Genomic DNA, 27,084 nt, shown 5'->3' with positions numbered 1-27,084 from the left:
GCTGAGGTTGTGCAAAGGTCTGGCCATAGGAAGATTTCATTATTTATGTTAAGATCTTAATAACACTGTCAAGCTGCTTATCCACTTAAGATGCCTGTCTTTAGGTTTGTGGAAACCATCAAAGAACAATAGTGATGGGCAAAGGCCCCTATGCCTATCCAGTAGACTTTTAAACAAGGCAGGGATGGGGAAGGCAGTACGCCACTAGGACAAACAGCCATGTGTAGTAAGTAATGATAAAGAAAAAGGGCTGAGTACAGAAGAACAATATGGAAACAGTAGAAAGAAGAACATGTATACAGAAGAGTGTTAAAGGTGAAGTGCAGCAACAGAGAAAGCCAGGTTGCACATAGAATTATTACTCAAAATGACAGGACATAATTTACTTATTTAGAGGAATCTAAATTGCCCTTCACCAAAAATGGTCATAGGGCAGTTCACAAAAATAAGGTAATGTTAAATACATTAAAATAATTTTCATAGCTTACATAATACACATCATCAGAAAAATGACTTAAACTTATCAGCCTCTAAAAGCCCAACAAAAAGTGGGTTTTTTACCTGGCATCTCAGAATATTAATTTAATGCAGCGGCCACCAGGAGAACCTCTTCAGCTGACCTTAATGCATAGGCAGCTTAATATGGGCAAAGGTATTCTCTCAGATATTTGTGAATATAAATGTGAAGGTGTCAGTGATGATTTAAATACATATTTGATGTTCTTGCTTCTGTAATCACTTGAAATATTTTATGTGTAATGAAACAAGAAGATCATCAAATTATGGGGAAATGTGGCCATGAAGATGGGTGGTATTTAAGACAAAATAATAGGATTAGTTGACCATTTTTACAAGTACTAGTCTAACAGCTGTTTGGAAATCTTAGAAAGGTAGAAAATAAATTGGGCTGGGGTGACCCAAAACTTGGGGAAATTCTGGTAGGTGACAAATACAGTATGACTGCTAAAAAAAGAAATCCTAACATATTGTCATCTATTTGATAGTTGATCCTTTTTGCAGCCAAGATTTGATAAACTTTTTTTCATCCAGCAAGGATATCAAAAAATGTTTCATCAGTGTGGTGATCAGAGTGACTGGTTAATGTACCTCCATCTGATTCAACTTGCAGAGTTTCAGTAAATGTTCTTGAACCATGCTCATTATGTTTAACTTGAAAAAACCAAGAACATTATAGGATCTTCTCAATAGTTATTCCAATTTTCTTACAAACGTTGACTATGAATGTAGTGGGACAAAATAGGCTACAATAAAGAAGATGCTTCAGAACAAATTTACCAGCTCACATAATTCATGACTATTTCCATAAGAAGAGCACCATACTGTATGACAAATCAGCAGATGGTGCATTGCAGCAGTAATTTATTCCTTGGACACAATTGATGAACAATAATGGAAGACAACGTCTGAATAAAAGACTTGCTGATGAAGTACTGGAGGACTCGAGAGACACTACTGACCTATGTAAATATATAGCATGGCTCAAGGATCCTGCTATTAATGACTTTGGAGGTGATGTTGATGCGCCACAGATTATAACATTGACGTCTCTGGTGTTTCCTTTATCACTGGGAAGTGAGCATCTTTTCAGACTGTGACTCTCCATGGAATGACTAGAAGTTGCAAGATTATGGGGTTGATGAAGAAAGTTTGGCCTTTGGATAAGCTGTGAGGACATCCTCAACCTATATAGTGCACGGACTGCAAATAACAACATTTATACCCCACCTTTCCTCCAATGAGCCCAAGATGTCTTATATGGTTCTTCCCATCCCAGGTTTCCCCCACAACAGCCCTGTGAGATAGGTTAGACTGCAAGGCAGTGAATGGCTCAGTGAGTTTCACAGCTGAGAAGGGATTTGAACCCTTGTCTTCCAGGCCCTAGTCTAACACTCTGCTATGCCACAATGGCTTCTCCTCACTTCTAGATGATACTCTTGCTGCTCTGGGCTTCTGGGAGGAAGAGAGGGATATAAATTAAATAAATAAATAATAAAAATACTCAGAGGTGCAAACACATCCCACCAAACAAATGTCATGTTTGTTCAGACAGAGAATGTTGGAAATTATTACCACCTGAAAAGCATCCCAAACTGCTCATGTCCAAGTGTGAGAACATGAAAACGTTAAACCATACAAGACAGTAAAATGGATGTTACAACTACCTGAGCATAATTGAACACATTACTCCAGAACACTTAACACTCAGCAGAAGTAGGTAGAGATCCATTCATTGGTATGTATGGATGATAAAGCAAAGTATGTATCTTTTAGAACAGCCTTTCCCAACCTTTGGATCTGCAGATGCTGCTAGACTACAGTTCCCATAATTCCTGACCATTGGCTGTGCTGGCTGGGGCTGATGGGAGTTATAGTTCAGCAACATTTGGGGACCCGAAGGTTGGGAAAGGCTGTTCTAGAATCCACAAGGTTTAATGCTTTTAATGGGATTCATTGTAATGTTCACAAGTATGTAGTGAAGAGTAAGGCTTATTTTTTTCCTGAAGCTCTCTAAACCGCCCTATGTAGCATGCTGTATGGTTACTGCAGCTGAAATTAAAATAATGGCATTCTTTTCTCTTGTTGGTGATTAGGCAGCCTATAGACTGATAGTACAGCTGAAAAATGAAAATTTGCAGCTTATTCTGTACTTTCCATGCCCACTGTTTGTTCATTTCACTTGGCACTTAGTGGAAGAATCATAAGAGGAGCATCCAGTGCTTAAAATTAATGCACAAAATTCTTATTGGTCTACTGATTCAGAAAAGAATAAATGATGTGGTAGGTTTATTGTCACTCTTTCTAATAGCGAACTCCAGGTGATGAGTACTGCCAGGGTTGTATCCAAAATGGCACCACTGATTAATAAGATGAAAGCATCAGCACACTTGAGGGAACCCCAAGTGTTATAGATATCCTTTTCTAAAAGATCTAAGGATGCACCACTCCCCCCCCCCCAAAAAAAAACATACCATCCCAGTGAAGACTGAGCCTGTACAGTAGTCACAGAATGTAGAGTGAGAATGCTCGGACAAGTATGTGCCTGCCTACCTCTCTTATAGTTAGGATGGCTGGATGAGGTTAAGGCATAACAACAACAGTCTGCCATTGCCTCCGCATACATAGTTTGTATCCTGAGATATGTAGTCTGCTGTTGCTTCCATTTGCCAAGTTTGTATCAGGAGAGATTCCTAGCCGGTTTTAGAGATATGCCTAGTCTGTATCCTGAATCATGCCTAGAATGCCTGACACTGCATTCCTGTACTGACTTCTGGAATAAAGCTTTGTGTAAAAGCCATCCTTTGAGTCCTGAGTCTGCTTCTCCTGTTGGGAGCCAGGACAAAAAGAGGAAGAGTCTAGGAGAGTGGACGCAAGGCACAGACTCAAAAGGCCTTAGTTCTCTTCTACCCCTCAGAACCATAGTTTTAACCTTATGGCACTGACAAGTATGGAACATGGCTGCTAAAAGTTCTGGCTACAGATTACCTCTCTCCCTGAGTGGCACAAGACCAGGACGTACATGAAGGACATTTAGCACAATTGATCATCTAAACAACATATTCTTGTTTAACTTTTGATCTTTGAATAGAAATGACCACACACAAGGTCAAAGATGAAGAGCCTGTTTTGGTGCATATTTTGAAGAATGAAGAAATGATGTTGACTTTCTGTAAACAGTTAGTGCTGTTCTACATTCTATTGGATACATCAAGCAATCATCTGCACATCACATAATGAGATTTCTGCAATCCATTTGGGTATGGATAAAACAGTTTGACAGAGATCCATTTAGTCACATCAGGCTAAATCTATTCCTCGATTGCTTTTGCCTTAGCTCTACTAGTTCTATATCTTGAAGCAGTATATGACCATAGCAAAACTCTAGTCCAGTCCACAACAGCAAGAGGAACGGTTTAAGCAAGCCAAGAGTAAAGAGTAACTAAAGCCAGTTAACTAAAGTCTGTGGTTGTGGAAAAAAAGACTATGGCAACCATGATGGCAACTTAAAGCTGCAGGAACAGATTTGGTCTCTGTAAAGTGATGAAAAACCATTTACTGAGGAGTAACAACAGAAGATTTATGTAACTTGAAAGTTGACAATGAGGACATTGAACTTGTCAAGGATTATCAATACCTTGGCAGAGTCATTAACCAAAATGGAGACAATAGTCAAGAAATCAGAAGAAGGCTAGGACTGGGGAGGGCAGCTATGGGAGAACTAGAAAAGGTCCTCAAATACAAAGATGTATCACTGAACAGGATCATTCAGACCATGGTATTCCCGATCTCTATGGATGTGAAAGTTGGACAGTGAAAAAAGCAGATAAGAGAAAAATAAACTCATTTGAAATGTGTTGGAGGAGAATACCATGGACTGCAAAAAAGACAAATAATTGGGTGTTAGAACAAATTAAACCAGAACTGTCACTAGAAGCTAAAATTATGAAACTGAGGTTATCATACTTCGGATGCATAACGAGGAGACATGATTCACTAGAAAACACAATAATGCTGGGAAAAACAGAAGGGAGTAGACAAAGAGGAAGGCCAGAGAGAAGTGGATTGATTCTATAAAGGGGACCACAGACCTGAACTTACATTATCTGAACAGGGTGGTTCATGACAGGTGCTCTTGGAGGTCACTGATTAATGGGGTCGCCATAAGGCCTAACTGACTTGAAGGCACATAACAACAAACCTCTCAGTCCTTAACATCAGTGGAATTATGAGAGAGGATGAAAAGATCAATGAATTGAAAAGCTGGACTTGGTTGGACTTCAGTCTGGTGAAAATAGGATTTATTTGTAAGTTGAGAATGCTTCCAAATTTGAAATATGAGATTTGTTTGGAAGTGTAAATGATGACCAAAACAAACATCCCAGGATGAAAGAAACTTTATGTGAGAGTATTCAAATAAGGTTTTCTCACTTGTTTCGGTACAGCATCCAAAAGCTCTCCAGATAACATTTGTGAAGGACTGTGAGCGTGAATACCAAGCAGCACATACATGGTATATATTCACATACATTGCTAGGATATGGAACATACTCATGAATACTTCCCATATTGAAAAGTTTCTAAAACTTGTTCACAAATTTGGCAAACAAATAGTGGCCTGGTTCACACATCACATTGAAACATAGTTTTAAACAGGTGGGGATGGTGAATGGAAAGTGGCTGGTGGGCTGGATCCAGACCCCCACATTTCCTGTAGGAAGATGGAACTGCCCATTTCTCAATCATCTGACACCTCTATGAAATCAGGTAATCTAACTTCAAAGGAAAGAATTGGAAATGTAGTAAGCGTGCTCCCAGTTTTTCCTTTGCAGGGGTTGCTTGAGTTCAAGCCACAGCTGTAAAGAAAGATCCTTCACATCCCTGGCTTGACTTATACCTGGAAGTGCAAAAGGAGAATTGGAAGCTCACTCAAAGCATGCCTCTGGTTGTAGCCAAAAGTTGATTTTTGAATTGGGTGCCTTTTTCTGTCCGTACAGGACTGCTTGAGTAGGAAAAGAGGAAGACCAAACAAGAAATTGATTGATTCCATAAAGGAAGCCATGGACCTGAACTTACAAGATCTGAACAGGGTGGTTTATAACAGATACTATTGGGGGTCGCCATAAGTCGTAATCGACTTGAAGGCACATAACAGCAACAAAACAGGACTGCTTAACATTTGGTTTTCCATCCTGGTCATGACTGTACTAAAGATTTAATTATTGCGTTTTATTGCTGAGGGTTGTGAACAACTTAGTCCATGTAGACTGCTTGTGTTAATTCTAGTATTACAAAGTGTTTTACATGGAAAATTGAATATTGACACATTTCATAAATCTTAATAGTGTTCTTCTGCATATTGCCTTTAGGAAGAATTCTCTTGTTTACAGTTGCATATGGATAATAAGCACAGAAGTGACGTAGAGTTGTTAAGGTCTTCGCTCTCGCTTCAGTACCAAGAGAGCCTAATGAAGATGAAGATGGATCTCTCGGATAGATACACTTCTGAAATTGAGCAACTGAAAAGAAAGCATTGTTTGGGTCTTGAACAGCTCCGTGCCACAATGTCAGAAGAGCACCTCAAAGGTAAGATGTTACATCTAATGAATAAATAGTTTCCCACATTACATTTACATGGAAAAGCTTGCTTACTGGTATAAACTAGTGAAATACATTTGCTTAACATATTGTGTAGCACTGTGTTCTTAAATTTTCTTCCCTTTTGAAATTGGTACAAGGGTTAAGTTCATGCTTGACTGTGCCCAGACTAGCCGTGGGTTTTTCCTAGGCATGAAAGAGCATGCCGAGGAGGCAAGTGAAGACCCTCTCACAGCTTGCTCTACCTGGACTTTCCTCTCTGTCTTTCCCACAGGACTACCATCAACAGTCCTGTGGGAAGGATTCCCATAGAGAAAGGCAGACAAAGAAGACATCAGGACCTGTTGCAGATGGACTTTACCCACGTCACCCCCACAGGGTGATCTGCTATCAGTGGGCTTGTGGAAAGGATTTCAGGAGAGAGGCAGGCAGGTGAAGACTACTTCAGCACCTGCTCCAGCTGGACTGCCCCCCCCCAGCATCATAAATGCTACTATAATTTAGTTTGGCATGTGTCTCAAGCTTTTAATCCCAAAGATTGGGGATCCTAGTGTCCATAATGTAGTAATAACAATAAAAATTGAAAACAGGTGTAACTTACTAAGATTACCTGTTCCCTTGTTTTAATAATTAAATTCCACTGAAAGCATGAGAGATTCATAAAACATTCACAAGGCCTCCTCAGTGTGATGTGCTTGAAATTTTGGTTAGGTGCTGTTAGCCCTAATTTCCTTCCTCATAGGGATCTTAGCAGTTTCCTAATGTTCTGTTTCTGCTCAACTGTCTGTGTGTTATGCAAAAGGATAGTACTCTCAGATTGACTTTCATTCATGAGCAAACACTGAGACTGGCGCTCTGTAGCTGTTAGAGAAGCAGTTTTTCTTACTGCAGCATTTAAGTTTATTATTAATAAGTCTAATCTGTATGTACTTGTTAGAAGTGATGAAGCACAGTGAACGTTTACTCATTTATATCTTTGGTGTCTCATTGTTATAAGTAATCTTAGTTTTCTTCTGTTTCAGTTACCAAAACTGATGTCAAAATCTCTTTAATATTTAAAATTATTTTCAGAAATTGCTAAACTTCGTCTACAAAGTGCTCAAGATGCTGCACGCCAGGTAGAAGTGGAAGTAGCTGAGCGACTCTTGGTACTGGAAAATGACTACAAAGCTCAACTTAATATTCTTCAGTTTGACATGCAGTCCATTTCTATGCAAAAAGAAGAAATAGAAAAACTGAAGAGAGAAAATACTAAATTCAAGGAAATGAGTGTGTGTCAAGAAAAGCATTTGAAGGAATTAGAACAGGTAAAATATGCAGAGATGCTGAAATACTGTGTTTCTAAGAAATACTGTAATTAAGGGTTATAATAAGAGAGAATAAGCGTACAGACAAAGCATATTTCAAAATATCAATAACATTTATTGTCCATTTTTTAAGTCCAAAGAAACAGTAGTACATTTTATCTCCTATATTTTTTGAAAAATGGATTGTCTGCACACTTATAAATTCGGAGACCTCTTAAGATATCGTAACCAAATTTGGCATGATGGTTTCTGAGCAGGTTTTTTACTACTTTTGGATACCGCCATTTTGAATAAAATGGTGGACTGCACCTTAAAAACTGCACTGATTTGAATATTTTTTAAAATATCATAACCAAATTTGGCATGGTGGTTCCTGAGGTCAAGGAACAGGTTTTTGTCTGTATTTGGATATGACTAGAAGCCATTTTGAAATAAAATGGCTGAGTCAACCTTTCAAAAATTAATGATTTGGACAACTTTTAAGATAGGAACCATCATGCCAAAATGTTTACACTAAGATCAAGGAGCAGGATTTTGTTTGTTTGTATACCATTGGATACCATTTTGAATCAAGATAGTGGGCTCAAATACACTGATTGTCAGTGAGGGTTGCTGTTGGCTTAGGGAACATGCATGGAAAATCCCACTCAGTTCATGGTAAGTTCCAAGCAAGGATGTGTAGGATTGCAGCAAAAAATCACTGACTAATTCTGTTGAATTATGAACAGTGTGGTTTGTGTACATATTTATTTCAAACAATAATTACTCAGTTTCTTAAATGTATGATTCTTATTTTTACTGTGCAATCCTATGTAAGTTTAGGCAGAAGTTCCATAAAGGATGATCACAGAAGCAAAGTGTCCTATCCCTTTCCCTGCAGCTGCCTGCACCCTCCAAAAAACCTCTGTAAAAGGTCAGGGAGCTTCCTGAACAATGTGGGATAGGGTGTGTGGGGGGCTGCTTAGAGAAGGGGGATTTGTCTAAAATTGGGCTGGATTCTAACGTAAGGAAACAAAAGGCAGTTTACAAAATGAAAGTTTTCCATCCTCTTCTCTCTCCTGCTGCCCCACCCCACCCCATATTGTTCAGGAGGGTCTTCCTTGACCCTCTGCAAAGGTTTTTCTGGTGTAGTAGGTGGCTGTGGGGGTAGGGAGGAGGGAAAAGGAAGCTTTGTTTATGTGAGCTTCCTTAAAAGAGCAGTTTTTAGGATGCTTTGGTATTCTTGGAAAAGAACAATGGACTAACCATAAATGTATGCTCTTGTTGCTAGAAGATGGTGTCTAGGGGGTATCCTCCCTCATTCCAGAGGCAGGGCTTATCAGTATTCTTTTAATACTATCCATTCTGATGCAAGGAAGGCTCCTCAGTTTTGGATTATAGTATAAATAAGGCAGGCAAAAAATGAATGTTATACTTTGTGTCTAATTTTTATTTGCAATGTTTCTTGAACCAGTGGAGAAGGAAGACAAGGCTTTCCTCAGGATTCAAACTGAGCCTAACTGAATGCTCTGGGAATCCCAATGAGCAACAAGAGCTCTGTGTAGAGCTGGATATTCTCCATGTATAGATGAGAAGAAACCTTAGTGATAAGTACAAATTCTTATCTCCATCAGCAATGGAGGGTATCCACCGCAGGATGTTCAACAGTAGTACTGATGTCCCTTGCTGTCCAGCATTAAAGGAGAAGAACCTGTTAGATATTATTTATTATTTATTATTTATGTTATTACATTTTAGACCGCCCTATAGCAATAAGCTCCCAGGGCGGTGTACAGCATAATAAAACAGGTTAAAATACAAAAACACAATAAGACATAATTAAAAATTTTCAATTTTAAATTCAAATTTTAAATTTTTTAAAATGCCTGGGCGAAGAGGTAGGTCTTTACCTGGCGCCGAAAAGATAGCAAAGAAGGCGCCAGGCGTATCTCATCAGGGAGGGCGTTCCATAATTCGGGGGCCACCACTGAGAAGGCCCTAGCTCTAGTTATCGTTCTCCGTGCCTCCCTATGCGTTGGGACACGGAGAAGGGCCTTCGACGTCGAGTGCAGCGACCGGGTAGGTACATAGCGGGAGAGGCGTTCCGCCAGGTATTGCGGTCCGATGCCGTTAAGGGCTTTATAGGTAAGAACCAACACTTTGAATCTGGCCCGGAAACATATTGGTAGCCAGTGCAGCTGGGCCAGGACAGGTGTTATATGATCAATTTTTTTTGTCCCAGTAAGAACTCTGGCCGCAGCATTCTGCACCAGCTGAAGTTTCCGAACCATCTTCAAAGGTAACCCTACGTAGAGTGCATTACAGTAGTCCAATCTAGAGGTTACCAGAGCATGGATAACTGTGGCGAGGTTCTCCCTGTCCAGATAGGGTCGTAGTTGGGCTACCAGCGGAAGCTGGTAGAACGCATTCCGTGCCACCGAGGCTACCTGAGCCTCCAGTGACAGGAGCGGATCTAATAAGACCCCCAAACTACGGACCTGCTCCTTTAGGGGGAGTGTAACCCCATCTAGGGCAGGTCGGACATCAACCATCTGGGCAGAGAGCCCCCCCACCAACAGCATCTCAGTCTTGTCAGGATTGAGTCTCAGTTTGTTAGCTCTCATCATATTCTTTTTCCAATGGCTTAACTGGTAGAAGCAAAAGGTCTCCAATTTGTGATCCCTAACAAAAGAAGAGACTGAAGTCTAAATCTCTTCCAAGGGAACCTTGGTACTGAGCTGCTGAGATAGCACTCACTTGCCAAATAAGCCATGATTCTGGAAAAGAAAAGTAACAGCTAAAACTCAGGCTAGGCAGATGCAGATCTTAATTCTGCATTTCCCTATGGTACTTAGAAACCTTCTCATCCATAGAGGACAGGTAGAAGGAAATTATTATTCTTCCCCCCCCCGCCGATATGTCCAAGTTGGGCCCTGTAACAAAATGTTGCAGTGTGGACTGCTTCTTTTCAGAATTTCAGTCACTTCATTTTACCAGTCCCCCCTCCCATAATCAGCCAGGATTCTGTGCTCACTGAGCATGCTCAGTATTCATTGGGCTATTGGGGGGGGGTTGTAGGGATGAGGTGAACACACTTCTGCTCAGTCCCAGCAGCACTAAAATCTTTGTCAAACTATGGAATGGTTCTTTTTTTATATCGATTTCTCTTCTGTCCTTTTTCCAGGCACTCCATTAAATTCCATGTCCTAACATGCAGTTGTTTTCCTTTCAACAAACAATTGACATTCCATAGGTACCAAATCTTCACTGAGCTGTATTTAGAGATTGGACCCTCATACCCCCCAGATGTTTGTATTTCTGCAAACTTCATGGTTTTCCAAGTCTGCTGATATTTCCCTCATGCAGTGCTGTTGTTGTTTTGCCTAAATAAACAATGCCATTTGAAGAATTGGAGTTAGAGTATAGGATAATGATTTCTAAATATGCATGCACTTCTACCTTGTGCCGCTTGCTTTAGGATGTTTAGGCTTGGGGCAAAAAGAATGAAGTAGTGCCTGCTCCAATGTATGAAAAATAGAGTTTATCTTAGGACTGTAGGAGAAATCAGGTTGAAATGCCGTAAAGTTACAAAGCTGTTCTTTGATGGAGAAGGCCCCCAGTTTATAGATCTGTCTTGCAGATGGTGTAGCAGATAGAATCAAGATGTTCAAAATGACATACAAAGCATTACCAAGAATGGATATTCAGGGGACTGTGTCACGCTGCTTCTCTTAACAAATATGTGAATTGGAGCTAAGAAGTTGTTTTTCCTGTTAGGTTGGAACTGAAGAAAGAGACTTGTTTTTGAGGAGTTAGAATATAAACCACAATCCATTCAGCATTAAAACAAAGAATAGAGATCTGCTAACTGCTGAGGAAACTGACACTTTTTTCCTACCTACACAAGTGTAGGGAAACTGTCAGTATTTCATAAATATAATGAATGCCAGGGGAATGTCAGTCACTCCCTTGGAATGACAGAATGTTCTCCTTAATTTCCAGGGGAAAGAGAGAGCCATGTCATGTCTGGGTGTAGAAAGGGACCCTGCAGTTTCAGGGGTATTAAAGGAGACCTAGGCCGGAGCTCTTTAGCCAGTTAAGGTTCATCAAAATGAGGTCTCTTGCCTCTGTAGAATCTTGGCTAGGAGAGAAGGTGTACAGAGCACTGGGAAACTAATACGTAGAGAGAACCTGTATGCCCACAGCCCATTCTTCCTGGCATCTGGATAGGAGCTGCTTACTGGAGATGTGCACAAGTCAATCACCGGTTTGCCAAAGCTCCTATAGATGGCACTAAAGACTGCTGGATTGAGGCTCTACTCTCCTAGGTCCTGGTGATTCAGCTAGTCTCTGCTGATGCTGAAGAGTCTCCTGGCATGGTTTTAGGACCACTGCAGTAGAAGGATTGGTTCTTGGAAAAGTTAATGGGATCTCTGCCTGCATCTCCTGGTGACTGATATGCATCTTCCCATAGTATTTTCCATCAGCACTAGGACATGGTGCCCTTGAAGAAGAGGCTGGAAGGCTTGCAGGTCCAGTGTGATGGCTCTTGGGTCCAGTTTGTTTTTACTACGTACAGTTTTGCTATCCATCTGTCTGTATGACATTGTTCACAACAGATGGCAAACTCCCCAACCAGTGGGGCTTGCATCTGAGCTGACAGATGCAAATTTTCTCTTTGAGGGGGCAACCCATTGGATAATTTGGGTTGGCAAAGCCACTCCCTCTTGAAGTTGCCTCATGAGAAAGAGAAATCTTTAGGTGGAGTTACCCAGCAATCTCATTTTGGTCAGGGAGAAGCCGCAACCGCTCTGTCTGGTGAATACTGGCCTGGGGACAGAATCTTTGTAGTGAATCATTAGATCTTGAATGTGAGTTAAGGTCATGAGATCAGCAGATGAAGAGCTGAGGGTCAGTGATGACAGAGTTCAACCTATGAGAGCTCTCGTATGGGAGGGAAACTTTGGCTGTTCTGATGTCTGTGGCTATCCCTGTATGCTGCGGCCTCTGGGTTTGAATGTGGTAACTTCATATTGTTAACCAGAAGCCCATGGATTGCCGGGTATTATTACTTTGGATATACAGCAGCTCTTGCTTTCACCCTCTTGCTCTTATACGTCAAACAATTGTCTACGTATAGGTAAACATTTATTTATTTATTATTTGATTTATTATATGGTTTATATCCTGCCCTTCCTCCCAGCAGGAGCCCAGGGCGGCTCATTTATACTGAGATATATATATATATTAGGTGACATCACAAGCTTTGGAAAAATACAGTAGGCTGAGGAAAGGTTAAATGGAATAGCTCTGTATGGAAAGGCATGGACCATAATAAAACCTGAGGAACTTTTGATGATGGGGGTGAATTGAAACACGGTGGTAAGCCTGTGTGGTGTGGGTTTTCATGATTCAGTGCAGTGTTTCCATTTGGAACCTATATTTGGAACCTGGAATCATGATACTGTGATGGCCTCTCTCTGACAGGCAGGGACTTCCTCCTCTACAGACTGGCCCTGCCTTCTGCTGAGGACTTTTGGGTCTGGGTGAGTTCCTTAAGAGCCCAGCCCCTTCTGCTTTCTAGCCCTTCTTTCTAACTTCACCTTCCTCCTCTTCCTCTTCCTCTTCCTTTTCTGTATTTTACTCATCCCCCTCCCTGTTCCCATCCTTCCCCTTAGCCTTAGCTCAGGGTGGGGGATAACTAGGGACCTGCATTAGCGGCACGGTGAGGGAGCCTTGAGGCAGATCAGACCAGAAGGCGTGGTGCGGTGAGCATTTGCGGGGTGCACCTACTTGGCAATAGGAGAGGCGCAACTGCTTTTGGCATCAGGCAGCCACAGATGTGTGGCCCATGTTGGCCCGGCCCAGTCGCATAGTGCATGGCCTTGGCCTGCATTGGTCCCCACCTCCTCCCACCCTCGGATGAGCAGGGACTGCAACGATAGGCATCATGGTGTCCACCAGAGATGCCATGCTCCAGGCAGGCAGCTCTCCAACTGAACAGGCGTCTGGAGCCAGCAACCAGAAAAGGGAGCACCTCCCTCAGAACTTTTCCAGGTCAGACTTGGTAGCTGCATGTGAGGAGCTCATGGAGGGGGTACGTGTTCCCTCTGTATCTAGCCTTCCATCAGAGGAAGATTCCCCAAGTTCCTTCAGTGGATCAAGGGGATTGTTGTGAGGGAGGTGCAGAGGTTAAATCTAAGACTCCCACTTAACCATCCAAGCACTCCACATCCCCCACATCTCATAAAGGCACAAGGAAGGGGAAAGGAAAGGGGAAAGGGGAAAAGAGATGTCAGCAGGGCACTCTGTTTTTATATGTATAGAACTTCCATGTTCCAGAAGTTGGAGGCCTTATTTGTTTCATTTGCGGGGGAGGGAGTGTCGCCTGGGTGGAAGGTTTCCACTTCCATCTCACGTTGGCTCAAGGAAACAATGGTTCTGGCCTTTCATGCAGTGGGAAAAAATTCATCTGGGGTTCTTACTGCTCATTCTCTTCAGGGAGCTTCCATGTCAGCTGCCTTCAATAGCACTTTTCCGATTCTCGTCATTTGCAAAGCGGTTACCTGGACCTCATTGCACACTTTTTCTAAACACTACAAAGTTGATTCCTGGGCATCTGCTGATGCAGTGCTTGAGTGGAAGGTTCTGCAAAGAGTAGTTAATGCTTGACAGTCTGTCCAGAATCCTGCCCTAGAACTTGATGCTCTGTAACTTCCAAGTGGCATGGCTGCCCTCCAGGAACCTCTGGGGGAAAATGGAAATCCTTAGTATGAATTTCTATTCCTAAGGGTTCCTGGAGGGCGGTGCCATGCCTCTTCATTCCAGACTTCTGGTTTAGTGGCCTCTGCCATTGCCATACATGTGGGGAGGTAGCTAGGGTCTCCCGACAATTTCCTGGCATACTTTCTGCGGTGTGTCCAGACCAGAAGCCCAAGCCAAGAGTCCTTAAACTCCCATCATGGCTGCCTAAGGAAGTCAGAGTTTGATGTACCATTGCAATTTAAGAAGTCAGTTCCAGTTGCAAACAAGTATTATACCTCGGAGCAACACATCATGGATCAGCTGAAAGTCCCCCATGTAGATGCCCCTATACTGAATCTCCTAAATCCGTCTTTAACCCCAAGGACTCAGATACTCACCTTAAGGATCCAACTGAACGCAAAATGGACCAGGGCCTCAGGAGAGTTCACGAGGCTAGTGCACTGTCCGTCTGGGCAGTGTCTGCCTCCTCATTATTTGCTAGGGCCTTCCTGCTCGGGCTGGAAGACTGTTTAGACGGTCCACAGCAGGACCCAGCACGAGTTCGCAAGTCTCTATTGAAAGTTGCCTGGGCAGTAACTTCCATGGCAGATGCTTCTATGGACACCATGCAATTTTCAGCACGGTTGCTAGCAGCTGGCGTCTTTACTCAATGGTTGCGTCATTGGGAGGCCGACCCCACGGCCTGCTCCGACCTGGCCTCCGAATCCTACGTAGGAGGCAAGCTGTTCTGCATCACCACCCTCAAGGGTGTCCTGGAATCTAAGGGAAAGAAAAAATCTATGCCTTCAGTCAGAAGGAGGGATGACAGGAGATCCTTTCCACCCCTACCAAACATCCTAGTCCTTTCGAGGCTCCAGAACAGCAGGAAGACCAAAGGAGAGGCGGTCCAACCGCCCCTTCTAGTATAGACAGCCAACCAGGTCAAGGGCCAACAGCAGCACTTCTCCAAAAGGTCCGGATTCGGAACCCAGTTGTGAGCAAATAAACACCAATTTTGATGCCAGCGCTGCTCCGGTGTGGGGCCGCCTCCAAAGAGTCGCACATCACTGGAGGGAGACTTCATCGGATCAGTGGGTGCTGCAGACCCTCCAGGCTGGTTTATGGCTGGAATTTTCATCACTCCCTCCTTCAAGGCTTATCCCTTCTTCCGTCTCTGCGGCTCCAGACAAAAGGGAGAGGATTCAGCAAGCAGTTTTCTCACCTGCTGCAAATGACAGCAATAGAACCTGTCCTGACAGGAGAGAGATTTGGGGGAAACTACTCAGTCTTCTTTACAGTTGCAAAAAAAGACTGCTCATACAGAGCGGTACTTGACCTCAAGAGCTTGAACAAGTATGTGAAATACTGCAAGTTTTGCATGGACCCTTTGATGACAATTGAGGCTCTGAGACAAGGAGACGTCCTCTCATCAGTTGACTTGAAGGAAGCTTACCTACATGTTGCCATATTCCCTCTGCACAGGCGCTACCTGAGGTTTGCAGTCGGTGACAGCCACTTCCAGTACAGGGCTATGCCATTTGGCCTATCGTCCACTCCCAGAGTCTTCACAAAAGTTGTTGTTGGGTATATGTGTTTCCTTACCTGGATGACTTCCTAATTCGGTCCCCATCATTGCACAATGCTTGGGAGGATCTACACACCAACAACAAGGAATGATAACTTTGGCACAATACAGGATCCACAAGCTTCGCACAGCAATATCACACCTCCTGACTTCCCCTTCAGTAGACTTCATTTAACTTGCAGCAGCTCTGGGCTTGATGGTCTCAACCTTCCAAATTATTCCATGGGCATGTCACCACTCTCACCTTCTGCAGTGGGCACTGCTCCCCTTCCAGAGCAAGATAGCGGCCAGACAGCACCTGAGACTGGAGCTGTCACCGACAGTCCGTCAGTCCTTACTGTGGTGGATGCATGAACCCAGTCTACTGAAGAGTGTGCCATTCCGGGATCTCCCTTGAACTCTTGTCACATCGGATGCCAGTCTCACACTGGGGAGCCATATGTCAGGGACAGATGGTACAAGGAACTTGGTCGCCTTAGGAATCCGCTCTCCCCATCAATGTCTTGGCACTTAGTGCAGTTTGACTGGCACTAAGACACTTTGCGGAATCATGCCAGTTGGGGGCGGTGCTTGCAAGGACAGATGACGTGTCACCCAAAGCTCATTTAAATTGTCAAGGGGGCATGCACTCAAGTCCAACTCCAGAAGGAAGCCTCACTTTTGTTCCACTGGGCAGAGACCCATCTGGACTCCATCGTCCAGATGGCAAGCAGACTGGTTGAGGTGAGGTGACAAGCACTGTGCACAGTATTCCAAATGCAGCTGAACCATAGATTTATATAACAGCATTATGATATCGGCTGTTTTGTTTTCAATACCTTTCCTAATGATCCCTAGCATGGAATTTACCTTTTTCACAGCTGCCGCACACTGGGTTGACATCTTCATTGAGCTATCCAATACAACCCCAATGTCTCGTTCCTGGTCAGTCACTGTCAGTTCAGACCCCATAAGCGTATACATTAAATTAAGATTTTTTGCTTCAATATGCATAACTTTATACATGTTTACACTGAGTTTCATTTATCATTATGCTGCCCATCCACTCGGTTTGGAGAGATGCTTTTGGAGCTCTTCACAGTCCCTTTTTGTTTTAATAATTCTGAACAATTTAGTATCATCAGCAAACTTGGCCACCTTGCTGCTTACCCCTAACTCTGAATAGTTTATGAAGAAGTTAAAAAGTCCAGGTCCCAATACCAGTCCTTGGGGGACTCCACTTTCTACATCCCTCTATTAGGAGAACTGTCCATTTATTCTGACATTCTGCTTCCTGCTACTTAACCAGCTCCTGATCGACAAGAGGACCTCTCCTTTTCTTCCATGACTGCTAATCTTACTCAGGAGCCTTTGGTGAGGTACCTTGTTGGAAGCTTTCTGAAAGTCCAAGTACACTGTATGTCTGTCTGTATGCTTCTTGACACTCTCAAACAACTAATAGCTAGTGAGACAGGACTTACCATTGCAGAAGCCATGCTTGGTTATTATATCTTTAGCAATACTTTCTACCAGGCTGGTTAAGGGACCATCCAAGCAAGGTGCATTTGAAGTAATTTGATCCCCATTTATCTGCTTCATTAATATATCAGTGGGAGGGATTAGGTCACTGAGTCCTCAAAACTGTTTCTGGAAAGACTCCACACAATATGCGAGGTTGATTGTGGTAACTGCATGTTTTGCCCAATGTATCTTGTGACTGTGAACAAATAATGTATGAAACCTGTGTTACTTATTTCTGTTTATTTCTGTTTGTTTTAAGTTTGATATATATACTTGCTTATTGAAAATAAAAAAAAATGTTTTAAACAAGTACTGTTTTAAGTTAAGTTTTCCTATTTAACAAAAGTGTTTATTTCTATAATTAAATCTGATTTCCTTCCCCCAATATTTTGTTTGTGTTGGTTTAATTTAAAAAGAGATTTTATGGAACATGTTCCTTTTCTTGTACATGTCTACTCAGAAGTAAGTCCCATTGACCTGAAAGGGGCTTACTCCTAGTTATACTTATTGTTTATTAATTTACATGTACATTCCCTTTATAAATTTTCAGCAATTGCCTGTTTACCAGAGTAGTATTAAGGTTAAAATTGAACCCCATATTACAACAGTATCCAAAAGCGCTTTCACTCAATTAAAACTAGTCCGCCAACTTCGTCCATTTCTAGGATCGTCGGACTTGAGGCAAGTGACACAGGCCCTTGTGACCTCCAGATTGGACTATTGTAATTCTCTTTATATTGGACTATCGGCAAGATCACTCCGTCCGCTTAAGCTAGTACAGAGAGCGGCGGCCAGAATGCTGACTGAAGCTGGCCCACAAATGCATACCACACCTCTTCTTTATCAACTTCATTGGCTACCGATTTCATTTCATCACCAGTTTAAAATTTTGGTATTAACTTTCAAGGCCCTACATGGATTAGCCCCAACATATCTATCAAACCACATTCTGGAGTATAAATCTCAGCGACCGACAAGAGTATTTTTCGCTCTCTTATTATCCCTTCTACCTTTTTAATTCGCTGTTCCAATACTAGGAACAAAGCCTTCTCGACCATAGCCCCTATCTTATGGAATAATCTACCACCAGAGATCCGACGTTCTCCCTCACTCACGGATTTTCGCCGCCAGTTAAAAACATTTTTGTTTCGTCAAGCTTTTAAAGTTAATACTTGAATTGTTTTATTTTTCTTAATTTTATATCGGATTGTATTAGACTTGTCTTATTTGTTCGCCGCCCTGAATTCTATGAACTAGGGCGGGGTATAAATTGTTTAAATAAATAAATAAATAAAAATGTATTTCCAGCTGCAGTCTTATTTCCGTATATGTCAGAGTAAGCCTCATAGAACATGATGGGATATTACTTCTGAGCAAACATTTATAGGGTAGTTTATGTTAGTTTCTTAACATTACATTAAAATAAGTTATCTTGAATAAAGATAAATAAAAATATAGCATAATGATTGTTCCTAATCCAAATTCAATCCATTTTATTTTGAGAGTTTATATTAATGAAAGCTCAATTGATTTTGTTTTATTCACAGATTAAATGTAAACTCATTGAAGATCATGCAAACATGTTAAAGAAAACTAGAGAGGAGTTGCAGGAAATGGAACAGACTCATAAAACAAAAGCTGAAGAATGGAAACAAGAACAGGAGGATTTGAGAAGAATGAATGAAGAGAAATTATCACTGTTGTGTAAAGAGCTTGAAAGCAAGGCAGAATATGAAAGGCAAGCCTTGCAAAAGCAGTTTGAATTTCGTGAAGCTGAAATGGTTTGGCTTCAAGAGCAGCAGGCTACTAAAATTGTAGAATTAGAGAAATCCCTAAAGGAGCAGCAGGACATTGTTCAGCAGCTGGAGGAGACTTTAGTAAACACGCAGGCGGCTTTGGCTCAGTGTGAGAATGAGCTCACTTCCACAAAGGCCCTCATGACTGAAGAGTCAGAAAAAGCGAAAGAAGCGTTACAAGAAGAATGGAAAGCTAAACTCAAAGAAGCCCAGAGCAGGTTTGTAATTTATTGTATTTTACTATTATTTTCAATGCTTTGCAAATTTAATCAGACCCCTGACCAGTACTCTCATATTACTGAATTACAAATAGTACATTCTAATTTTGTTCTGTATATTTTATTTTGAAATAGTGAAACTCAAAATCAATTATTGTAAGGTGATATTGGTTTTATGTTGGGGATGTTTGTAAGAAACATAAAAAACTGAAACATGTTGCTTGCATAAGTATTCAACCCCCGCACATTAATATTTGCTAGAGCCACCTTGTGCTGCAGTAACAGCTTTAAGTCTTTTGGTCCACTCCCAGACACTGAACTCTGTAGCTCCTTCAAAGTGATTGTTGGCCTCTCTGTGGCTTCTCTCCCTTGTCTCCTTCTTGATCGAGCGCTGAGTTTTGCAGGACGGTCTTTTCTAGGAAGTGCCTGGGTGGTGTGATACAGCTTCCACTTCCTGATTATTGATCCAACTGTGCTCACTGGGATATCCAAACACTTGGATTTTAGTTTGTACCCTTTTCCTAATCTATGCATTTGGATTACATTATCTCTCACTTCTGTAGAATGCTCTTTGGTCTTCATTTTCCTTCAGATCCACAGCCTGACCAACGATCCTTCAACAGTGGGGATCCTGACAGTGTGACAGCAACTTCGGTGGTTTACAGGTGGAGGCCAATGGTAAGGTAATTGTGTCCTCGATAGGGCAATTTCTTTCATCTGTGTGCACTGGGAGCTTCCACAGCACAGGGGTTGAATACTTAAGCAAGCAACATGTTTCATTTTTTTATGTTTCTTACAGATGTTTCCCAACATAAAACCAATGTCACCTTACGGTAATTGATTCTGAGTTTCAGTGTATCAAAATAAAATATCATACAGAACGAAATTACAATATACTGTTTGTAATTCAGTAATATGAGAGTGTTACAAAAGGAGCCAGGCCAGGATGCAGGCCAGACCGATAAGAGCTCTGAATTCCTTGAAATGCCAATAAGGAATCGAGACCAGACCAGACCACCGTAAATGCTTGCCTTTATTTGAACCTTTGCAAAGGGAGGGCCACAATCAAGTGACTCTCCCGAATTGCTGACAGTCATCATAATTATAGGCTATAGATGCGTCACATACATAATATCAGAAATGCATAGCTAATCAAGGATACATCATTGTTTAATTTCTCAGCATCTGTCTATTCTGGTCCACTTCTCTGTTCTCATCCCAAACTTCCTCTATCCTTGACCTTTGGTCCAATAAGCTGGGAATAACATTTTTAATTGTTAAAGAAGCAGATAAGCGGAAAACTCCCGTACTTTTCACAAGGGAGGCAAGCATATGTTTCATTTAGCATTATTTGATTTCATTTCAGTACAACATTTTAATTTTAACTCATTGCAACAAGAGCATTGGTCAGTAGTCTGATTACTTTTACAAGGCATTGTATATAAAACATTTCTTACCTGCTCTTCATTGCACAGCAGTTTCAGACCGAGTTAGTAAGTTTCAAATATAGTTAGGAAAAATGGTAAGTCACAACCAGCTAACTAAAAACATCCATACTGGCATCAGATTCCACTCAAAGCCTGGATGAATAGTTAGGTCTTCAGCTGGCATCTAAACTTAAGAGAATGCGTTATCCATATCGTGGGGGAAGGGAGTTCCAAAACAGACTGCATGACCGAGAAGGTTCTCTCCCATGTTGCCGTATAGCTCAGCTAAGAATGGTACAGCCAAGAGTGCTTCTCTGACAGAGTTTAACAAAAGGGTAAATCTATACAGGAGAAAGCATTATTTGAGGTATCCTGGACCAGGGTTCTACAGGGCTATGTAAGTCAGTACAAGTATCTTGATGCAGGCTCAATTATATACAGGCAATCAGTGCAGCTGTTTCAGAATTGGTGTTCCATGTTTGTAGTAAGCCACCATGGAAAGAAGCCTAGCTACTGCATTCTGCATTCTGAACCAGCTTCAAGGGCAGCTTCACATAAAGTGCATTACAGTAGTCCAGTCTAAAGGTTCGTAGTGGATGGATCACTGTGGAAAGGCTGTCCTTGTACAGGAATGTCTCAGCTGTGGTATTGGAGGAGCCTGGAACGATAGTCCTAGGTGATTTCAATGTCCATGCTGAGGCTGCCTCTAGTGTTGCGGCTCAGGACTTCATGGCCTCAATGACGACCATGGGGCTGTCTCAAGTTGTAATCAGCCCGATGCATGTTTTTTGCTCCAGATGGAGGAAGGGATGGTCTGGAGATGGGGGTGGTGGATGTCACTCCATTGTCGTGGTCAGACCACTTCCTGGTGAAGTTTAGACTTATGGCTCCAATCCTTCCCTGCAGGAGTGATGGACAGATTAAGATGGTCCACCCCCAGAGACTAATGGAATCCACTGGATTCTTGAATACTCTGGGGGAGTTCCCAGTAGATAGAGCAGGTGACCCTGTTGAAGCCCTTGTCACACTGTGATGTGTCGGGCGAGATGTGTCGGGCTCTTGACACAGTTGCCCTCAAGAGCCCTCTCCAGCATTGTGGAGCCCAGTTTGCGCCCTGGTACACCAGTGTGCTAAGGGCAATGAAACGGGCTGAACGATGGCTAGAGTGCAAGTGGCGAAAGACATGCTGTGAGGCTGATCGGGAATGAGTAAAACATCATTACCCTGCCTACTGTATGGAGGTGAAGGTGGTGAAGGCCCACTTCTCTGCCACCATTGCATCCTCAAGTAGCCGTCCAGTGGAGCTTTTCCATATAGTCGGGTCTGTTGACATCAACTCCAGAAAGTGCAGTTTTAGACTCTTAGGAGGCCCACTGTGGATTGTTTGCAAGGCACTTTGAGGGTAAGTTCCTCACCTCCATAGCAATCTTGATGCCCCATCCACATCTACTGTAGTCCCCAGTGAGGTGTCCAGTGCAACATCTGCTCCAACATCTTGGGAACGGTTTCAGTTGATGCGGCCTGATGATGTGGACAAGGTGCTTGCAACAATGCAGCCAGCAACGTGTCCTCTCGACCCTTGCCCTTCTTGGCTCATTAAAGCTTGCCAAGGGGGTTTGATCAAGTGGATCCAGGGTGTGGTCAACGCATCATTGCGGGAGGGAATGGTTCCAGCCGCCCTGAAAGAGGTGGTGATTGGACCGCTCCTGAAAAAGCCCACCCTGGACCCACTGGTTTGTGACAACTACCACCCGGTCGCAAATACCCCCTTCTTAGGAAGGTGATTGAGACAGTTGTGGCGCAGTAATTGCAAGTACTCTTGGTTGGGGAGTACAACCCTCATTATCTTGACCCATTCCAGTCTGGTTTCAGGCCTGGTTATGGCACTGGATCGGCCTTGGTCACCCTGATGGATGACCTTTATCAGGAGAAGGACAGGGGGAGTGTGACCCTGTTGTTCTTACTTGATCTCTTGGCAGCTTTTGGTACCATTGACCATGGTATCCTTCTGGGCCAACTTGGTGAGATGGTTTTACAGTTGTTCCGATCCTATCTCCAGGGTCGTTTTCAGATAATAGCATTGGGCAATTGTATTTCAGCCCCCTGACAGTTGTGCTGTGGGGTGCTGCAAGGTACCATCTTGTTCCCTATTCTGTTTAACATTGATATGAAACCCTTGGGAGCAGTCATGAGGAGATTTGGGGTGAGGTGTCAGCAGTACGCTGACGATGCCCAGCTCTATTTCTCTGTAACATCTGACTCAGGAGAGGCCGTGCAAGTCCTGGACCGGTGCCTGTAGTTGGTGGTGGGCTGGATGAGGACCAGTAAATTGAGTCTGAATCCTAGGAAGACGGAGACACTGTTGGTTGGTGGTTCCTGAGTTCAGATTGGTCAGTTGCCTGCTTTGGATGGGGCCATACTCCCTCTGAAAGAGCAGGTTCATAGTCTGGGGGTGCTCCTGGATCCATCTTTTTTGCTAGAGGCCCAGGTGACCTCCATGGCTAGGAGTTACTTTCACCAGCTTCAGATGGTAAGACAACCACAGCTGGTCTGGGCAGGAATAGCCTGACCACTGTTGCCCATGCACTATTAACCTCCAGGTTGGATTGCTGTAATGCGCTCTATGTGGAGCTACCCTTGAGGTTGGTCCAGAAGCTGCAGCTGGTGCAAAATGCAGTGGTGAGACTGCTGACTGGATTTGCAGTACAACAGCTGTTTCATTCTTCTTGCCATGGGCAGTTGTTTAGTTGAGATGGCGATATGCATGTTTTTAAATTAAATGTTAGAAAGTTGTGTATAGTGGTATGGAATGGTACAATTGGCTTTTCAGTTAGAGTGGAATTAGAATATCTATTGTGCATACCCAAATTCAGTGGATTTGTGTGGAGACAGAGATCCACACAATAGATTTCCTATATCAAAAGGCAAAAACAAAAAGCAAAATGGTCCTGTGGATGTTGATTTGAGAAAGAAAATTGTTCATGATTCATCTCTCAGTCTGTCTTTTCTCTGGAGTTTTAACAGGAGAAAACTGTTATCATTTTATTCTTAGAGGTGCATGTGTTAGCAGTCTTGTCTTATAAATACTTGATCTAGTAACTGATGGATGCCTTCTCATATGGAAATGTATGTTTTAAACCACTTTTCAGCTGCTTTTGGAAAAGAACTATTTTTTGTCCCTTGGGGTAATGGGCCCCTCTATTGTTAATATGAGAGAGAAAGCAGAAGAGAGTTATATTTAAAATATAGAGGACTTTTTAGGCCTTACATTCTCAGTACAGCACAGAAAATGCAACTAGCATGCAACTAATCAGGTGCAAAAATGCCCCGATAGTAAAGAATGTGGGCTTGGGGTAAAATGAAATTGACTTGTGTGATATTTGTTGTTTGAGTTGTAGGGAGGGTATTGATAGTGGCTGTTTTTTTTGTTACTTCCTTGTAAATCCAGGTTTGTGGAAGAGGGTGAAGCTATTACTGAAAAAATCACAAGAGAACATCACATTCTCCTTCAGGACCAAAGAGAAAAACACATTGAGGAGCTCAAATGTCAAAGTAAAGAGCTGCAGCATAAACATAAGGAACAAATTTTGTCTCTGACATTCAATCTACAGACAAAGCACCAAGCTGAAATTGAAACTCTCAGATCTGCATTAGAAAGGAAACAGCAGACTCTAGAAGCGTCAATATCTGATACGCAGAATAATCATCAAGCACAAATAACAGAACTGGAGACCATGCATTTATCGAATTTGGATACTCTGGAGTCTGCATATTTATCTGAAATTCAGCTTCTACAAGATGAGCACAGGCAAGCTCTTGGAGATTTACGGTTAGATTTCAGAGAACAATTGCTTCAGAAGGACAAGGAAAATCAAGTGCTTTTGACTCAAGAATTAGATGGGATGGAACTTAAACATGCTGAGAAGCTGCAGATTTGCCAAGACAATCTGGAAATAGAGCTGACTACTGTTCACATAGGAAAACTTAAATTAATAACAGAAGAACTACAAGAAACTCATAAGGTGAGTGGGGGTACCAATGATTGCCAGTGAGCTTGAGTTCTGGCTTAAGTCATGCAGGTAGATTGAGCTGTCACTGTCCGGCCATAGTTTGGCGGTTGGGAAGGTGTGGCAGGCTCCCCTCTACCTTCATTACACATAGGGGTTCCCTCATCTACTTAAAGTATGTTTAATACTATCCACAGTTTGCCTCTACAGTAGTACTGAAACATAATTTGAAGTGAGTTTCTGATTCTTGGATGTAAACTATTATTGGCAGTAAATATAGTTTATCCAGTTTGGACACGGCAGCAAAATACTATTTACTGTGGAAGTGGAGAAGGGAATCACTGAGTGGTAAGGGAGCCTGCTACCCTGCAGCATTTTCCAGATAGCCAAATCATGGTCAGATAATTATTGGATAGGTTTTGCTTTTAGGTTTAGTTTTGCTATCTTTGTCTCTCTAATTTAGACTTTCTTTTTGCCCTTTCTCTGATGTTTAGATGGTGTGTCTGTAGGCAGAGACATGTTCATTTTACTTTTTGTACTACATCTACTGTATGTTAGGCAATTCTATAAGTAATAATAGTGGTATTGATGGTGACCTAAATTAGACCATAGTTTCCTTTGTGAAAGAAACTGAAAACACATTAGAGGGTTTGTGGGGTGGTTCTTTTGCATAATTTAAATATAAGCTTTTTAATGGGAGTGAGAAGATGGGCATGACAAGATGGAGTAACTGAAAGTTGGACATCAGAAAGATTCTAACTTTTAAAGTTCTGGAATTTGTCATTCTAAAGCAGTTAAAGGAACAAGGAACTGTTACTTAAAAACTGCTGATTGAACCATATAATTATGAGCAAAGTAACAAAATGAACTGTGGCAATTAGATTTTCTCTGGTTTTGCTTCTTTGTTTTGGAAAGGAGCATTGCCTATAATTTGGGATTGCTTTTTAAAAAAACTTCTGAATCTTTGTAGGAAGATTTGACAATAGCACTAGAAAAACAAAGATGTTTATTGGAAGATTACTATCATAAAGCCCTCGATGCGTGGCGGGGAGAAATGCTCCATATAGAGGAACAGCATAAGAAAGCAATGCAGGAACTTCAAGATCTTCATGTTGTGGAAGTTAAGAAAGAAAAAGAGAAATGCCAGCATCTTCAGAAAGAGGTAGAGTCAGACAAAGAAGTGAGAAATGCTTGCATTTGTTTTGATTTCTAAGAAAAGCAAACCTGTTTTAAACTGTTTCTATATTTTGCCTTCATTTGAAGCCACCTATTTGAGCAACAGTATGGGGACATCTTTTTCCTGTTCTGCTTCACCTGACTACGAAGGTTTAAATTAAATAATACAATAATAAAATAGGTAAATGCATTTAACGTACTGCCTAATTGTTTCTGAGACAACTTTGTCAGCATATGCAGCAAAGGTACAACAGGCAGTTTCCTCCCAGGGCAAATAACAGTGAAGGGGGGATTTTTTTTCTCTGGATCATGGTACAGAGTGAAAGGATTAACCTTACCACTTCCCATGCACCAAATGTGTGATCCCCACTCCCAGCTGATATTTTAAAAAACACTCTGCAATTCATGCATTTGACATATCACTAATTTGGCCCTCACTGGGACAAAATAGGACAAGGAAAATTCCTTTTTAAAATTATCAGCACCTCATATGTGTCTGTGTCACCAGCCATCAGAACTGGATCACTCTGAGGACTATACCAGCATTAATTACAATCTCTTGGTCTTTGAAGTATTGATAACGTAGAGGAAATTCATAAGAACACTTGCTACAGTAAAAATCGCAGTGAGGCTTGTGTATCTTAGCTGGCTGTGATCCCTTCGCTTGGCTCTCCAGCATAGTGAAGCTGACTGTAGCCGGGGTTGCCAAACTTTTTGGATCAGAGGGAACATTTCGAATTTTGATAAAGTGCTGGGGGCTACAATCACAAAATGGCTGCAATGGGGGCATGGCGTAACACAAAACTAGAGAATAGTTATGATGAAGCTTTTCCAATAATTGTATCTCCATACTAGGAAGGGCTTGACCTGCTAAATTTCTGCCTGTCATACAGCTGTTAAAGGCACAAGAATTCTGTTTTTCCCCAGTGCAAACCCTAAACCAAAGCCTGGGCTGCCATCCTGTACCCACTTACCTGGAAGTGAGCCCCTTTAAAAACAAACTTCTGCGTATGAGTCCCTGGTCTTTAGCTCCTGCAAAGCAGGAGACATGCTGAAGCCTCTTTGCAAAGTTTTCACATTTGGCTTTTTGGGGGAGGGGGGTTCTGTAACATTCACCCCTACTTATTGTGCAGTACTATTTGCAGAAAATAATTTCTAAGCTCTCATATGAATGCAGCACTGGAAAGATGCATCCTGCTTGCTAAAGAAAAAAGAAGAGCGAACTATGGAA

General features: G+C 42.1%; 1 protein-coding gene across 9 annotated transcripts in view; it reads left to right on the top strand.

The window, feature by feature from the left end:
* PCNT (pericentrin) overlaps positions 1 to 27,084 on the top strand; it is a 200,069-nt gene that overhangs the window by 56,432 nt on the left and 116,553 nt on the right. For 8 of the 9 annotated variants that reach the window (XM_061607607.1, XM_061607602.1, XM_061607606.1 and 5 more), the window contains 5 exons: positions 5,886 to 6,102; positions 7,186 to 7,421; positions 18,777 to 19,243; positions 24,119 to 24,692; positions 25,648 to 25,857. In XM_061607607.1, coding sequence (XP_061463591.1) covers positions 5,886 to 6,102; positions 7,186 to 7,421; positions 18,777 to 19,243; positions 24,119 to 24,692; positions 25,648 to 25,857 — 1,704 coding nt within the window. The remainder of the gene's footprint in view (positions 1 to 5,885; positions 6,103 to 7,185; positions 7,422 to 18,776; positions 19,244 to 24,118; positions 24,693 to 25,647; positions 25,858 to 27,084) is intronic. The other variant, XM_061607599.1, reaches the window with a different exon arrangement.

This window comes from Rhineura floridana, chromosome 2, assembly GCF_030035675.1.
Source record: "Rhineura floridana isolate rRhiFlo1 chromosome 2, rRhiFlo1.hap2, whole genome shotgun sequence".
Taxonomy (NCBI): domain Eukaryota; kingdom Metazoa; phylum Chordata; class Lepidosauria; order Squamata; family Rhineuridae; genus Rhineura; species Rhineura floridana.
Note: the sequence above shows the minus strand (reverse complement) of the source record. Positions and strands in the feature narration are given on the sequence as shown.